Source organism: Gopherus evgoodei, unplaced genomic scaffold, assembly GCF_007399415.2.
Source record: "Gopherus evgoodei ecotype Sinaloan lineage unplaced genomic scaffold, rGopEvg1_v1.p scaffold_50_arrow_ctg1, whole genome shotgun sequence".
Taxonomy (NCBI): domain Eukaryota; kingdom Metazoa; phylum Chordata; order Testudines; family Testudinidae; genus Gopherus; species Gopherus evgoodei.
Genome location: NW_022060071.1, coordinates 1,004,941 through 1,021,447, shown reverse-complemented (window position 1 = coordinate 1,021,447; position 16,507 = coordinate 1,004,941). Strand labels below are relative to the sequence as shown.

The window sequence follows — 16,507 nt, the reverse complement described above, 5'->3', positions numbered from 1 at the left end:
ATGGACACTCAGACCGCAGTGTGGCATCCCTGCCCATCTTGGCTAATAGCCATTGATGACCTATCTTTCATGAAATTATCTAGTTCTTTTTTGAAACTTCCTACAGTGTTGGCCTTCCCAACATCCTCTGGCAAGGAGTTCCTTGGCTTGACTGTGCATTGTGTGAAGAAATACTTCCTTTTATTTCTTTTCGACCTGCTGCCTATTCATTTCATGTGGTGACCCCTAGCTCTTTTGTTCTGAGAAGGAGAAAATAACACTTCCTTATTTACTTTTTTCACACAAATCATGATTTTACAGACCTCTATCATATCCCCTGTAGTTGTCTTTTCTAAGATGAAAAGTCCCAGTCTTATTAATCTCTCCTCCTATGCAAGCTGTTCCACACCCCTAATCATTTTTGTTGCCCTTTTCTGAACCTTCTCCAATTCCAAGATATCTTTTTGAGATGGGAGACCACATCTCCATGCAGTATTCCTACGCTTTGTTTCCTATGGTTCAGCCAGTTACTGATCCATGAGAGAACCCTTCCTCTTATCCCATGACAGCTTACTTTGCTTAAGAGCCTTGCTGAGGGACCTTCTCAAAGGCTTTCTGAAAATACCAGTATGTCAGTGCACTGCAAGGCCTTCAATGGCTTTTTAAACTTTCCCAGTGGGGACATCGGAGACATGGTCCAGTGAACTTGTGTTCAGGCCTAACAAGAACTCAGATGCAACCTGCTATGAGAAACCTCGTTTTAACAAGGAATGCCCCTGTGCCCAGCACAGGCCACAGGTCAAAATGTGTAACTTCAATAACATTGGTATTGGAAGAGCCCAAAAGATCCACTACAGGAATGTATTGACTCTGACCCCTTCCTTCCAATGCACTGTGGCCTAGTGGATAGAGCACTAGATGGAACTCAGAAGAATTAAATGCTAGTCCTGACTCTGCTACTGTCGTGCTGGGTGACCTTGGGAAAGTCACTACACTTCTCCGTGCCTCAGTTTCCCATCTGGAAAAGGGGGTTAATGCTCCAGACCTCCTTTGTAAAGTGCTTTGAGGTCTATTGACTGAACATGTTAGATAAGAGGTAGGGCTCTTGCTTATCTTATGATATAGGGTGCATTTCTTAACTGCTGGAGTCAAGTAATTTATCTGAGAATCTCTGCTCTTTATTTCATTTTATTTGTTAGCCAGTTTGAAGCCCTCATAGTTGCAAAGAGAAGCTGGAGAACGTGAATTGAGTGCAACTTAGCGGCTCAGACACCAGAAGGTAAATGAAAAGTTCCCCAGATGAATGTTTTTTGAAGATCTCATTATTTTGAAGCCAATCTCATGATTTTGGTGGGGCCCAGCTCATGGTATTGGAGTGCTTGGGCTGTGATACCATGAAAGTTTTTCTGAACTGGTAGCACTAGATAATCACGTCAGGGCTGCTTCTCACTTTAGGCTGGGAGATTCTGCCTCAGTCACAGCGGTTTTAAGAGTTCGCACAAGTACGGAAAAAATGTCCCTTGCCTGAGGGCTTGAGAGTCAGAGCTCGGAAAAGACCCAGGATTTTCCTGGGAAACCTGATGCCCTCTCTCCTGACTTATTCTGAGCTCAGCTGCTCAGCCTACTTGGGCGGTTGCCTCATCCCATCTCCTCATCTAAGTACAGCATTGACACCTCACAAACTAGAGGGAGATTGCAGGAGAGCAGCCTCATTGTGACCTAGACATGACATCAGCACCTGCCTGTTGCCAGAGCAGCAACCTGCCCTCAGGTGTAGCCTGGGTACTTGTTGCTGGTTTGAGAGTGTCTGTGTTGAGAGTGTCTTAGTGTTTGAGCCCAGGGAAATGAGTTCATTCCTCCCCTATCTCAACTCTGCCTCCTGCCTAGAGATCCTGGAATTCATGCTGCTCTTTTTGGTCTGTTATGCTGTGATTAGGCTCGCCAGATCTGAGGTAAGTGAGACTCCTAGAAAGATGGAAAGGCTGGATTGATGCCAGCAGAAGGCTGGAAGTGTGCTAATGTTTTGTCAAGATTCAAAAAGCCTGATGCAGCTTCTTATAGGCCAGTTAGCCTGAAATAATGGACAAACTGATATGGGAATCAATCAGTGAAGAATTAAAGGAAAGGAATATATTTAAAGCAGGTTAACAATGTTTTATGGAAAATGGGCCATGTCAAACATAGATGTGACAAACTTAGAGTTTTGTAAGGTGTTGTTTTTCATAGATTCCAAGGCAAGATGAGTCCATTGTGATCTTCTAGTCTGACCCTCCTGTCTAACACAGGCCAAAGAACTTCCACACAATAATGCCTAGTGCATACCTTTTATTAAAATGTCCAATCTTGATTTTAAAAATTGCCATGATGGAGAATCAATCCACCATGACCTTGGTAAATTGTTCCAATGGTTAATTCCTCTCACTGTTAAAAATGGACGCCTTATTTCCTGTCTGAATTTGTCTAGTTTCGACTTCCAGCCATTGGACCATGTTAGACCTTTCTCTGCTAAATTGAAGAGCCCATTTGTAATTATTTCTTCCCCATGTGAGGATTTTTAGACTTTTCCTCAAACCACCCTTAATCTCTTTTAGCGACATTGACTGAGCTCCCAAGTCTATCACTACAAGGCATGTTTTCTAATCCTTTCATCATTCTTATGGCTCTTCTCTGAACCCTCTGCAATTTATCAACATCCTTCCTGAATGTTAGACACCAGAACTGGACACAGGATTCCAGCAGTTGTTGCACCAGTGCCAAATACAGAGGTAAAATAACCTCTCTCCTCCAACTTGAGATTCCCCTGTTTATGCATCCAAGTACCACAGGACATTTGGATTAAAAATTAGCACTGCACAAAATATCAGTGGAGCACAAGTTAAACGGATTGGGAACAGGCTAATGGCGAACTGACAGATCTCAAAAAGTAATTGTCAAAGGGCTCATCGAATGTGGGTGTTTCTAATAGGGCTCTGCAGGGATCAGCACTAGGTCTGATGCTAGTCAATATTTTTTCAATGACTTGGAAGTAAATACAAAATTGCTGCTGTTAAAAATGTGCTGATGACACAAAGCTTGGCAGAATGGTAAATAACGATGAGGACAGGGCAGTCATACAGAGAGTTCTGGACAGTTTGTTTGGCAAATGGGGCTCATTCAAACAAAATGCATTTTCACACAGCCCAGCACAGAGTGATACATCTGGGAACAAGGAGGGCATATTCAGCTTTGGATTTAACGATCTTTAGTTTTGTATCATCTGCAAATCTGGCCACTACTCTGTTTCCCCCCTTTTCTAGATCATTTATGAATATGTTGAACAACTCTGGTCCCAGGACAATCCCTGCGGGATCCTTGCTATTTATCTCTCTTCATAAACTCACCATTTATTCCTACCTTTTGTTTCCTATCATTTAAACCACTTACTGGTCCATGAGAGGACCTTCCTCTTTATCCCATGACAACTTACTTTGCTTAAGAACCTTTCATGAGGGATCTTGTTAAAGGCTTTCTGAAAGTTCAGGTGCACTATATCCACTGGATCGCACTTGTCCACATGCTTCTTCACCCCTGTGACATTATGCCCCATATTCTTCATAGAAATATTGTTCTATGAATATGGCATAACTAAGCTATGTTTTATGCAAGATGGGTCATGTGACATATCATTGGAAAGGTTATGATTTACTGAATGGGATTATCCTATTTGTATGGATGTATCAGTTTCTGTATCTGAAGTTAGTAATATGGGCTCTGTATCAATTACAAAAGTGCTTGCACCAGGGCAATGCCCCCGAAACAGTAGGCAATCAGTCTGGACGGACTATTAGGGAGGACAATAGGACTTTGAAGATACTAATCTTCCTCCTTCCTGAGAAGTTTCCTGGGATGCTGCTTTGACACTGCAGGGTCATGTGATCATGTCACCTCACAGAATCATAGAATCCATAGAATCTCAGGGTTAGAAGGGACCTCAGGAGGTCATCTAGTCCAAGCCCCTGCTCAAAGCAGGACCAATCCCCAACTAAATCATCCCAGCCAGGGCTTTGTCAGGTCTGTCCCTTAAAAACCTCTAAGGAAGGAGATTCCACCACCTCCCTAGGTAACCCATTCCAGAGCTTCACCACCCTCCTAGTGAAAATGTTTTTCCTAATATCCAACCTAAACTTCCCCCACTGCAACTTGAGACCATTGCTCCTTGTTCTGTCATCTGCTACCACTGAGAACAGTCTAGATCCATCCTCTTTGGAACCCCCTTTCAGGTAGTTGAAAGCGGCTATCAAATCCCCCCTCATTTGTCTCTTCTGCAGACTAAACAATCCCACTTCCCTCAGATGGACATCATTTTGGACTGCTGGTATTTTTCCAAAAGGAAGGAGTTGGGGGGGTCAAACTAGGAGACAAAGGATTCCTGTCATAGCCAAATCCTATTTAAGGATTCAAAGGGAGTTAATCTAGGTTCTTCTCCACCACCTCCCTGCCCAAAAAAGGAAGACAGCTGAAAACACCTGGAGAAATAAAGGAACTAATCTGTTGGGGAGGAGGGCAAGGGCTGAGCCGAGGCGAGAAAGATCTAGCCTGTGAAAGGAATACCTGGAGAGTTAAGCTGCAAGCAGTGCAGTTTACCTTCAAGAAACTTTTCAGCTCCCAGGCAAGTGGGCTGAACTCATTCCAAACTATTGTTGTTTTTTGGTGTAAAAGAGCTTCCGTTTAAGAATGATCTTGAGGTTATATCAGCACTTGTTTGGGAGGATATGCATAACCCATTCATGGTTTCATCACTCAGAAGTAGCATGGCCATCCCAAATGCATGCAGATAAAACCCCAATAGCATGCATTCCCTAAATATGTATCTAGGAATCACTGTTGTCCAGAGGTCAGATTTCTCCCCCAGGGTCTGAATTCCATGCATGGTATCTGAGGCTTAGTTGCATAGCCTGCAATCCTAAAACCTGCAGAAGTTTTATCATCTCTGCAGGAGAGAGAACTTTGCAGGCTCTCTCCTTCAATGCTTATAAACTCTGCAGGCTCCTGGTACCAGCAATCCCTGTTTCTCCAACCCCTGGATTTCTTCCAGTGACCTCTGTTATGGGTTGTGATGTGTGCACTATATTGTCTGCATCATAGGAAAGCACAATGCCTACTCATGAATGCCTTATAGTGCAATACTCTCCCACACGGAAAAGCTTCCCTCTGGCCCCACATGGCAGTCACCTCTGGCTCATTGTTCTCCCAGGTTTATAGAGGAGTTCTCTTCTAACCCTGCTGCTTTCTCTGTGTGTGGCAGGCTTCTCCGAGGAAGAGAAGGCACAGAGAGAAAAAGAAGAAACCAAAAGGTAAGCAGCCCCTGACCCCACAGCTGCGGTGGCAGACTCAGGCCCCATGCAAAGCAGAGAAATAGGGTCTATTCCCCCACCTGCCTCCCCTCTTCCTGTGAAGGTACAGTGTTGCCCAGAGTCTTGCAGAGGCACTGGCTGGGGCTCAGTTCACAGGCTGCCTGTGAAATCTGGGGCTCTAGAGTGCTAGGAAGCAGAGGGTGCCCAAGCAGCTTAATGTCTCCTTTATGTCTCACTTCTGGCAGCTTTTGGGTGCTGTGAGGAAGAGTTGGAGGAGGCTTGTGCATCCCTAGAGACATGGTAAGCAATGCCCCTCTCCATAAATCTGCAATGGGTCAGTCCTATCCTATAGCATCATTCAATTCATCCCCACCCAGGGGTAGTAGCCTGAGTAATCCCTCCCCTGCCCCGACCTATGTACCAGGCAAGGAACTCTTCTCCTTTAGACTCATGCAGTTCATTCCCGCCCAGCAGAAGTTGCCATCTCTAATCCACCCCCACACCTCGTACAGTGGGTCATTCCCTTCCTCGAGCATCATACGATTCATTTAACCTGGGGCAGTGTGTGTGTGGGGGGGTAGATGGTGTTGACTGGACTGGACCATCCTCCCCTCCCAAGAGGGGGAGAAAATGTTTTCTGGGAGCAGCCCTGTGCACTCTAGGGAGGTGAGTTGGAGAGGTCAGGAGGAAGGCTGGCCTTTCTGGTATGGTGACTAGTGTGAAAGGGATCCACCAGCAATTGGGTAATGGCCCCTCCTCCAGTCTCCCAGGATAGGTTCCCAGTAGCATTTGAACGCTGGACCTTCAGCTCTGCAGCATAAAGCACCCCTTAGCGCTAAAGAGGTAGCTGTATTAGTTGGCAGCTATAGTAGGCTGTTATCCTATATGTTGATTCGCTTCTGTGGGTGGGACATGACACACACACTGCCAGCAGGATACACTCTCACCTCCTCAGCACTAGACAGGGCTCACCTAACAATCCAGCTAACCCCAAAGCAGACCATCCAAGGCCCGGGTATTGCAGGGGAGGAGGCTGCCTCAGTGGAGAATGGGACAGGGAGCCTTTCGGTGCTGCACCTCTGGGTAAAAGAGGGCCTGAGGGCAGGGCCTGCTCTCAGCTATCTGCTCTCTCTGTTCCACAGCTGCCCTGTGCCCCTGGAGAAGCTCCCCTTGGCTCACAGCCTCAGGCTCCTTGAGAGGAGGCTACAGTACGTGGCCAGACACCTGGATGAAGTTCTGATACCGTAAGGCAACTGACCGGGGGGCACCAGACTGGGGGCTGGGTGACAGGGGATAGTGAATGTAGAGAGGAGGGAGCAGGGACAACCAGACACTCCAGGATCCTAAAATAACAGGGAAAAAGCCACTAAGAGGCTTTAGCTTCCAAGGTGAGAGACCAGTGAAAGTGAGCTGAGTGTTTATCAGAAATTAAATGCAGAGACTACACATTGGGGTTGTGAGTAGGATCAAATCCTTCTGTACGGCAATGTCTGCCAGCAGGCGACTATCTAGCACCTGCCCGTGCTGTGTTTGAAAGAAAAAGCAATCAAGTGACACCCTGTGAGGAGGTATACATCCCACATAGCACTGGAAGGGGCTCAGGTAGCCAGGCAGGCCCATTAACTCCACAGGGTGCACTTGGAGGAAGAGCCAGGGAGCAGGGAATTGATTTCAAGCAGGCTCAGCTGGGCAGGAATAGGCAGGGCCTATAAAGCCAGGAAGCTGACAACAGAAAGGGGCTGTTGCTGGGAAAGGGCAGCCCCTCCCTGGAAGAGAGGAGAGTATTTGGAGCTGGTGCACCCAGAATAAGGAGGGGAACCAGGAGTAGTACGAAGCAGTCCAGGCTTGGAGAGGAAAACCCAGAACTGCTGGGTTGAGGGACCCTGGCCTGGAGCCCAGTGTGAAGTGTGGGCCCAGATTTCCCTACCAGCCACCAAGGGCGTGGCATAAACCAGAGGGGCAATGAACAGGAAAATTATCTGGGTCATTGTGGAAGTGACAGTGACCACATGCAACAATTGGAAGGGGCATTGACCTCGAGAGCTAATCCCCAGAGTAGGCAGCAGACAAGTAGTGAGGGGACACCACATGATACACCCCAAACACTAGTCATCAGCTGGGTTCAAACCCAGGTAGCTCATTGCCATTGAGGAAGTTATCTAGTTCCTATTATAGTTTATAGTCTTGGCCTTCACAACATCCTCTGGCAAGGGTTACACACACATGCTCACATCTTCCTCCCCCAAACCAATTGTTCTTAGCTAATCTTTCTATTAAAATAGCAGTAGATCCCCGATCATTCTCAAGGCCCCATTGTGCTAGGTGCTGCACATGTGTGTGTGATGAAGGGGTTATCGTTCTAGATAAAATGAGTGCCAGCTCCCCCTCTCAGTCCTTCGTTACCCAGTTGATGTCCTTGTGTCAGGCTGTGGTGTGCAATGCATGCCTAGGCACTGCCCCATTGCACTACTGTTGGAAGGCTGTGTCCAAGCCCTGCCTTTGCTCAGCAGGGCCATGTCCCATCTGTCCCTGTCTGCTCTCTCCCACAGGCCGAGTGTGTCGACATCTGCCATGAGCCAGTTCTCCTACTCCCCTATGGAATCCACCACCTCTTCCCTCTGGAGTCCCAGCTCCTTTTCCCTGAGAGAAGCCTCCGTGGCTCGGTCAGAGCCCCTCTGTTACACAAGGGAGATCATGACTTTCACAAGCTGGGAAGGATCCACTCATCGTATCCAAGCCCAGCCTCTTCCCAGTCCTCCTGCCCACAGCAGACGAGACCGGCGAGAGCAGAACATAGGTCTGGATCATATGTCAGAGCATGGTTCAGACTTCAACATCCGACAGAAGCATCTGCAGAGCCAACTGTGGGCTCCACAAACCCCCATCCCGAGGGAGCCATTTCTGGGTGAGCAGGACACCAAGCAGCAATGGGCATTCAATACAGATCGGCCCAATTTTGGATTTCCAGCAAAGGTCTCAAAGCCCCAGAGATCTGACACCAGCCCTCAGCATGCACAGGAGATCCAGGAGCCATGTGTCTGCCCCTGGGAACCCCTGCACCAAAAGACCCACAGGATCATGGCATCCCCTGATGCCATCCTGGCCAGGCTTGTGCCTATGGCCAGGGTCAAGCTGCAGGACCACGTGGCTCAGAAATGCTCAGAGATCCAAATGAAGGCGTTTCCTAAGATCTTGAGAGAGTCACACAGAGATGCTCCCCTCCTGAGAGATACTGTCCTGCCTGGACCACTCCGTGTCCCCAGGGAGCCAGGCAAGCACAGGACAGTGGCATTCCCAACAATGGGACAGCAGCCTGCCCACCCCATCGAACTCCACATAAGGCGTGAGCATCTCGACATGCAGAGGGGGCTGCTCACCCTGGACCCAGAGCTCCCGGCAAAGCTGCCTCATGCCGTCCAAGTTAGGGGAGCCAGTGTGGAGTTCAGTGAGATGGAGACCGATTTCCTGCAGATGGGGAGGCAAAGCACAAGCTCCTCTTCTTCCACACGTCCTCCAACACCAGTGGAAGATACCACCATGGACACGGGCAGGAATGATGGCGTGTCAGGAAACCAGATTAACCCAGATCACTGCACTCTGCCAGCAATGGTGGGTCTGGCATTGCCACCTCCAGGAACCACAATAGCAGAGGAGACCCTCGAAGCCACACTCCAGATTTGTAGGAGCGAATTGAGAAAGCCCCTTACCAGTGTGAGCGGCACCAGAGGGACTGAAGAGAAGCTGGAGCTGCACATGGAGAGGAAGGTGATCTTGGGAGAAGGCTCCTGCCTGGGGCCAGGGGCACAGGCAGGTGAGAGCAGGGCAGATCTTCCCAGGACCCAATGCCACCAGGTTTCCCCAGAGGCACCAGGCTCTGAACAGATCACAAGATCCACCCTTGACTCTCTCTATGCTGGGCACGCTGCACACGACCTGCAGATCAAGCAGCTGACAGAAATGTTGAGCAGCTCCCGCCTCATGGTGGGCCAGGTCTCAGTTTGCCAGCAGTGCCGCAAGGCATATCCAGGAAAGATGAAGGGTAAGAAAACTCAGAAGGAGACATCTGCTGAGCTGCATGGTCTTCAAGACATCGTGGATTCACAGAGGTTCGATGGAACTGTGAATTCAAAGCTCCCCAGGGACCAGCTGCCAATCAAAATCTGTAAGAAGTGCGGTAAGCTTCGATGCAAGACACCAGCTGACTCTGCAGGTGCTGACCTGCCCAGAAGTTCCCATGGAATTCCAAAGCGATGGACTCCAGGAGACTCCTCAGCAGCATTCCACCGCAACAAGATGCCAGAGATGTGGCTCCTTCCAGCAGGCAAGAGCAAGAAGCAGGATGAAATGGGGAAAATGGCTCCCACCAAGCAACCAAAGATGGTGTCCATTGCGACGAGTACAACAGGGCTTTGGCAAGCTGGGGAGAAAGCAACTGGGAATCCTGACGGTTCTCCCCCAAAATCACCAAAAGCCTCCAGAGCGAGGACACCATCCCCTCCAAGGAGCAAAGTTACAGTGCTCAAACAGATGTTAATGTGCCTCAAGCAAACCTTCAGCAAGCTTCAAAAGAAAGTGAAGTCCCGAATGTCCAAGAACTCTCATTCCAGAACACCTGATACTAAATTTACAAAGCCACCCTTTTGGAAGGCAAGGGCAGCCAAGGGTGTCCGGTTTCCATACTACTGAATCCCACCCTGCCAGCATGCCCACTAATAGAAGGGGCCCACAAATTCCAACATCTCCCTATCATTCAGCAGGTCTGCTAAGCATGGGCTAAAGTGGCTGAGAAGAATGGCTTGTTGTCCTGGGACACAGAGACTGATGTATAAGAGACTCTCCTTGGGGTATGACATCTAAATTCAGATTCCAATATGAAGGGGGACCTGGGGGCTTGGATGAGATTGAGGGTGTGGCTAGCTCACTGGATTTGTTACTTTACCTCATATGGTTCAAGAATCAATCCTTCCTTCAAGAAGAGCTGATACTAAATTGACAAAGCCACCCTTTTGAAAGGCAAGGGATCCTAAGTCTGTCCAGTAGTACTATTAGGGGCCTACCATCAATCAAAGCCAAACCAGCCCTTTGACCCCTAAAACCCTGCCCCTCCACCCTTAAACCCCGCCCACCTATCACGAGAAGCCCCACCCACAGGGATATTACTTTCAAAGTCAAGGCGGACACATGACCGAAAGCAAAGTGTGTCATGTGACCCCTCTAAGTACTCCTCCCACTGTCCTCTACCAATCAGGAATGGTTTCACCCCCATAGGCCTACGCCGAGAGGTCATTTGACCAATCAGAGGTGTTCCAGGGTGGGGTGACTCATCCAGATGTGGCTCGTGTGACCTCTCTAAGATCTCCTCCCACTGCACTCTACCAATCGCGATGGGTTTCAGCCGCATAGAACCACCTCGAGAGCAGATTTGACCAATCAATGGTGTTCTGGGGCACGGTGACCCACCCAGATGAGGGTTGTGTGACCCCTCTGAGAACTCCTCCCAGCACCCTCTGCCAATCAGAGCACAGCACTATCACCCCATATGTCCTAGCAATTGGGACAGAAGAGGCCATCTTTTACCAAGGACTTTGTTTTAGTCCCGAAGGCCTTTGAACATGTGTGGAGAAAGTGCTACATTAGCAACAGTTCCCAAAGGGCTCTTTGACTCAGCCGTTGATGGATACGCCAGAACCTGAAACTCAAACTCTCTTGAGGCACCCTGATGAGTGTGATGGCCTCTCATTTTCCATCCCTCTAGAGGTGGAAGGCAAACACAGCTTGGGGGAGTCATCGGAGGAGAAGATGAATGAAAAAGACATGCTCAGGTAAATGAATGAATAAAAAGTGACCGTTGATGATGGGGTGTAATGGGCTTAGGAACCGGGGGGCAGGGGTTGGGTTATGTCTATTTAAACACAAGCAGGGAGAACTTACACTGTTTCTTTTCTGTAAATCTCTCGACAGCTTGACAATGCCTTTCTAGAGGACCCGGAGGCCCTGGACAGCATTACATCAAGCAGCGAAGATGAACTGGGTTCTCCTTGTTTTTGCTCAAAGCTGATACAAATTGTTGAAGAGGACTCCGAGGATGATGGCTGTGAGGAGTTTAGGAGGCTTGGCATGCAACTAACTGAGCCAGTGACATATCGTGAGCGTGAAAAAAGTCATGCAGACTATTGTACATATTGCTGTTTATGCTGTCCTGAATAACTGCCTTAGGGAAAAGCTTTTTGAAGATTGTGAGGGCTGTGTCATAGATGTGCCAGCCCAATGGCGCCATGACTTCAGTAGATATAAACTGCAAGCTCTGGGGCCTGTGTGCTGAGTTGTATTTGGAAAGCTGATTAAACACTGTTCTTGGCATAGGGTATTCTATGCAATGTCTGTGCTTAACCCAAGACCATTTAGCGTAAGGGGTGACCTTGATAAATGCTGTGCAATTTAGTGCAGACCCTGACCGTGACCATGTTTTGAAGAAAATGACCAAACCAGAAGATGTGTGTGTCATCTTATTGACTTGAACTGGGACCATATAGAACATGGCTACAACCAAGGTCTTGTAGTGGCACCAAATCTTATGTGAAGGGGGTCATATAAGGGGTCTAAAACCAGGTTATGGGTTGTTTGTTATGATTATGCTGTCTGTATGCATGTGTCATTTTGTAATTGAAGTTATGAATATTGGCTCTATCCTGTCTGTATTTCAAACTTATGCTATGCTTCTGGGTGACATCCCAGGCGAGTTGGTGTCAGCTCTGCCTAGCCTGCTTGATGGCCCATTAAGGACCATCAGCTACACAACTGACTACAGAGAAGGACAACAAAAATGATTAGAGGTATGGAACAACTACTATATAAGGAGAGATTAACAGATTCATCAGACTTGGACTTTTCGTCTTGGAAAAGAGACAACTTAGTGGGGATATGACTGATGTGGAGAAAGTAAATAAAGAAGTATTATTTACTCCTCTTCATAAGCTTTGAGCAGGGGGTGGGACTAGATACATCCTGAGGTCCCTTCCAACCCTGATATTCTATGATAACTCAAGAAGTGGGGTCATCAAATGAAATTAATAGGCAGCAGGTTTAAAACAAATAAAAGGATGTATTTCTTCACACAACGTGCATGTAGCCTGAAGAACTCATTGCCAAGGGATGTTGTAAAGGCCAAAAGTTAATTGGGTCCAAAAAAGAATTCGATTCAGGAGAAAGCATGACTCTGCATTATTATCTGGAAAAGGAATTCTTCTTGTATTCGTGTTTTGTGATGTCACAGGACTTTAATTTCCTCCGTTTTTGCTAATCTCAGCCTGCTGAGCTGCCAGCTGCCTCCTCTCCAGCCACTAGCCCCCATGAGGAGTGATGGTTCAATGGTTAAAGTGCTGCCCTGGGACACAGAGGATCGGACTTAATTCCAGGCTCTTCCACAGACTTCTCCTGTGACCTTAGGCAACTCACTTAGTCCTTCTGTGCCACAAAAATAAGTGTTTTAATACCGCTCAATATACAGGTATAAATCTAGAAACAAGGAACACAGGCAATCTATACCAGATGGGATACCCAATCCGGGGAACAGTGACTCTGAAAACGACTTGGGGGTTATAATAGCTGAACGTGAGCTCCCAGTTCAGTTCTAGGGCTCAAAAAGTGAGTGCAATCTGGAATGTACAACCAGGGGAATCTCGAGTAGGCGCAGAGAGGTTATTTTACCTCTCTGTTTGGCCCTGGTGTGACCACTGCAGGGATCCAGTTCTGGTGTCTACTGTTCAAGAAGGAAGTTGCCCATCTTTCTTAAAGCCCCAACTTCTGGAATCAAGACACTGCTCGGCAATCTCACCTTTCAGTTTTGACAGGCCCGGCTGGATTCTGTGCTGTGCCAGCAGAGCTCCACCATGTGATGCAGAGAGTGGAGATGGCAAAGTCCAGTTAAAGTGGTTTGATTCTCTGGCCTTTTCTCTGTCTTCTCCAGTGGAATTTAGAGCAGCCTGGGGGCTGGGCTGACCTCTGCCCATTAGTAACGGCTTCCTGGAGCACAGATTACTCTGGCCAAGTCTGAATTCCCTGCGGTGCCATTCTGTGAATACCTGAAGCTTATGGATGGCGTGAGTCTCTTCTCAGTGGGGAGGGGGATGAGAAGGTCCTAGCTCTCCTCACTACGAGGCCCTGCTCCTGCTCCTCTTTCCCTCAAGTCCCCATAACCCGCCCAGGGCAGCTGGATGGTCCAGGTTCCCCAGAGTGACCCTTTCTCCCTGAGCAGCACTTACCTTGGCTTAGCTCTGGCTTCTGGCCTCTCTAGTGGATGGGTTTTGGGGGAAGATGAGGGGGAAGGGCGGGGTCGCAGAGGGGATGGGGCTCCTGCCTGTGTCCCACTTTTCCCTTTAGAAAGGGCAGCCATCCTGCACTGAATGGGCTGGGCTGGGATAGGAGCTGGCAGTGCCTCTGTCAGGGAGCTGAGGCCTGTTTCCACCCCTTTGCATTGCTGGGGCAGCACCAAATGACGGAATGATGGCCAGAAAATGGGCCAGAGTCGACCCTCTCTCACAGACACAGCTGTGCTCCACATCTGGGGAATTACGGCTAGATGGGGGGGCACTCTGTAGGTTTGCTGAATGCAGAGCCATCAATGGGCGTGGAGTGGCTGGGCTGCCTGAATGGCTTCTCCTGGGGTTCCTGTGTTAATCATGTCTCTGACATGACTCACTCACAAGCCCTTTCCTGAGGACGCAGGGGAAGGAAGTGTGACTGTGCCCCATGAATAGCCCCTGACTACAGCTGGAGCAGTCCCCATGGATCACACAGCACCCAGAGCTGGATGGGAGGCTCCAGGATGGAATAGGTGATCCATGTTTCTCGTCTCCTGTCATAACATTTCTTCCCAGATCTGGACCTTAGCCTCCAAAATATGGGTGTTAGCATGAAAACCTCCAAGCTTAGGTACCAGCTTGGACCCGGTATCGCTGCCACCAGCTAGGAATTATACAGTGCCTAGCTCACTGTGGTCTCCTCAAAACCTTCCCTGGGGGACCCCAGACTCAGATGCCTTGAGTCGTACAACAAAGGGAAATAACCCCCTCCCCTTGTTTCCTGGTTACTTCCTCTCAGGCTCCCCTCCCTGGATGACCCTAGGAGATTCCCTGTTTCCAGTCCTGGAAACACAAGTACCAAGAGATCTAATCTCTCCCCCCTCACCCAGAGGGTATGCAAAGTCAGGCTTAGCAAATCTAACACAAAGAGATTTTCCCCCTGACTTCTTCCTCCCACCAATTCCCTGGTGAGCTGCAGACTCAATTCCCTGGAGTCCCCACTAAAGAAAAACTCCAACAGGTCTTAAAAAGAAAGCTTTATATAAAAAAGAAAGAAAAAAGACATTAAAAATAGTCTTTGTATCCAGGTGACAATATACAGGGTCAATTGCTTAAAGGGAAAAAAATGAATAAACAACCTTATCCAAAAAGAATACACTCCAGCAACTACACACATGTAAATACAAAAAAACAATATAAACCTATTGTCTTACTATCCTTGTACTTACAATTTGGAAACCAAAGATTAGAAAGCCTGGAGATTCCTGTGATCACTCTCAGAGCCGAGAAAAAGAACAGACCAAGAACAAAGCACTCACACCCAAAATTTCCCTCCACCCAGATTTGAAAAAGTCTTGTTTCCTGATTGGTCCTCTGGTCAGGTGTTTCAGGTTATTGTTGTTACCCCTTTACAGGTAAAAGAACGTTAACCCTTAGCTATCTGTTTATGACATCTCCCATGACAGCAGCGCTGCAGGTGGTTCATGAACTGATCCTGCACTTGACGAATGCCCTCATTATCCCTGCACGCAGGTGCCTGCTTTTCATACTGTACATGATTGGATTAATCAGGGGTGGGAGCAGCAGGGAGATGTAGCCCAGGACAGTTTGAAGCAAGGGATATGAGCCGTTTCCAAATCTGTGTATCAGAGCAAGGCCGATCTCTGCTGAATAGAACAGCAGGACGGCACAGAGGTGGGAGACACAGGTGTTCAGGGCCCTGAGGCGCCCTGCTTTGGATGTGATGCTCAGCACTGTTTTGAGGATCATCATGTAAGAGAGGAAGATGAGCAGCGAGTCCAACCCCATTGTTAAGAGTGTAATATACAAGCCGTAGATGCTATTCACTGTGATATCTGAACAAGCCAACTTCATGACCTCCTGGTGCAGGCAGAAGGAATGAGAGAGGACATTGACTCGACAGTATCGGAACCTTTTGAGTAGAAATGGGAGTAGGAATACTAGAACCAAACGTCTTAGTGCAAATACCAGTCCCATTTTGCCTATTCTTGGCAGGCTTAAGATGGAAGAATATCTCAGCGGGTTACAGATTGCGATGAAGCGGTCAAAGGCCATCAGCAAGAGGACGGAGGACTCAGTTTTTGAAAGCGAGTGCATGAAGAATATCTGGGCAAAACAGGCACTGAAGCTGATCTTCTGAGAGTTAAACAAGTATATGCCCAGTATCGTCGGCATGGAGGATATCGATATGCCAAGGTCTGTGATGGCCAACATGGAAAGGAAAATGTACATGGGCTCATGGAGGCTTGGATCTGTTTTTATAATGAACAGAATGCCTGAATTTCCTACTATTGAAATAACATAAATTAAGCAGAAGGGGACAGCGATCCAGAGATGGATGTCTTCCTGGCCAGATATCCCGGTGAGAAGGAACACTGCAGAATTGAATTTGGTGTCATTGACAGCTGACATAATGAACTGGGCAGGTCCAAGGAATTTTGAGCTTTCATTCCTGAAAAGAAAAAAGAACAGGAGACTAGATAATATTTAACAAGACCCCTTTCTGCTTTCAGTGAAAGTCTAGAGACTCCCAGGAGCTCATGGCAGATCAGCAAGAATAGGGTCTTCGATTTACAATGCTGAGAGGAGGATCGGCAATCCCAGGCTGAATCAGACCTGCAGTCCATCTAGCCCACTATGCAGTGACCAGTACCAGGTGCTGCAGGGGAAGGTGGAAGAAGGCATAGACATCTATGTGATAACCTGCTCCCAGGGAAAATTCCCCTCTCCCCTGAGACCGAATAGTCAGAGATATCTTATGCTGTAAATCAGGCAGGTTTTGGGCCCTTCCAATACTTTTTAAAAAAAATCTTCACTACTGTAGTTAAATATTCTGGTGACCCATATACACCTACACTCCCCTTTTGAATCCTG

General features: G+C 48.0%; 1 protein-coding gene across 1 annotated transcript; it reads right to left on the bottom strand.

Annotated features, from left to right (window-relative positions):
- Positions 1–15,094: 15,094 nt before the first annotated feature.
- Positions 15,095–16,045, bottom strand: LOC115643070 (olfactory receptor 51G2-like). Its single transcript, XM_030546883.1, has one exon. The coding sequence runs from the start codon at positions 16,043–16,045 to the stop codon at positions 15,095–15,097; it is 951 nt and encodes a 316-aa protein (XP_030402743.1).
- Between the last annotated feature and the right edge of the window lie 462 nt (positions 16,046–16,507).

Excerpts from the sequence above, each read along its gene's own strand:
- LOC115643070 (XM_030546883.1), bottom strand. The coding sequence starts at position 16,045 with ATGTCAGCTGTCAATGACACCAAATTCAATTCTGCAGTGTTCCTTCTC.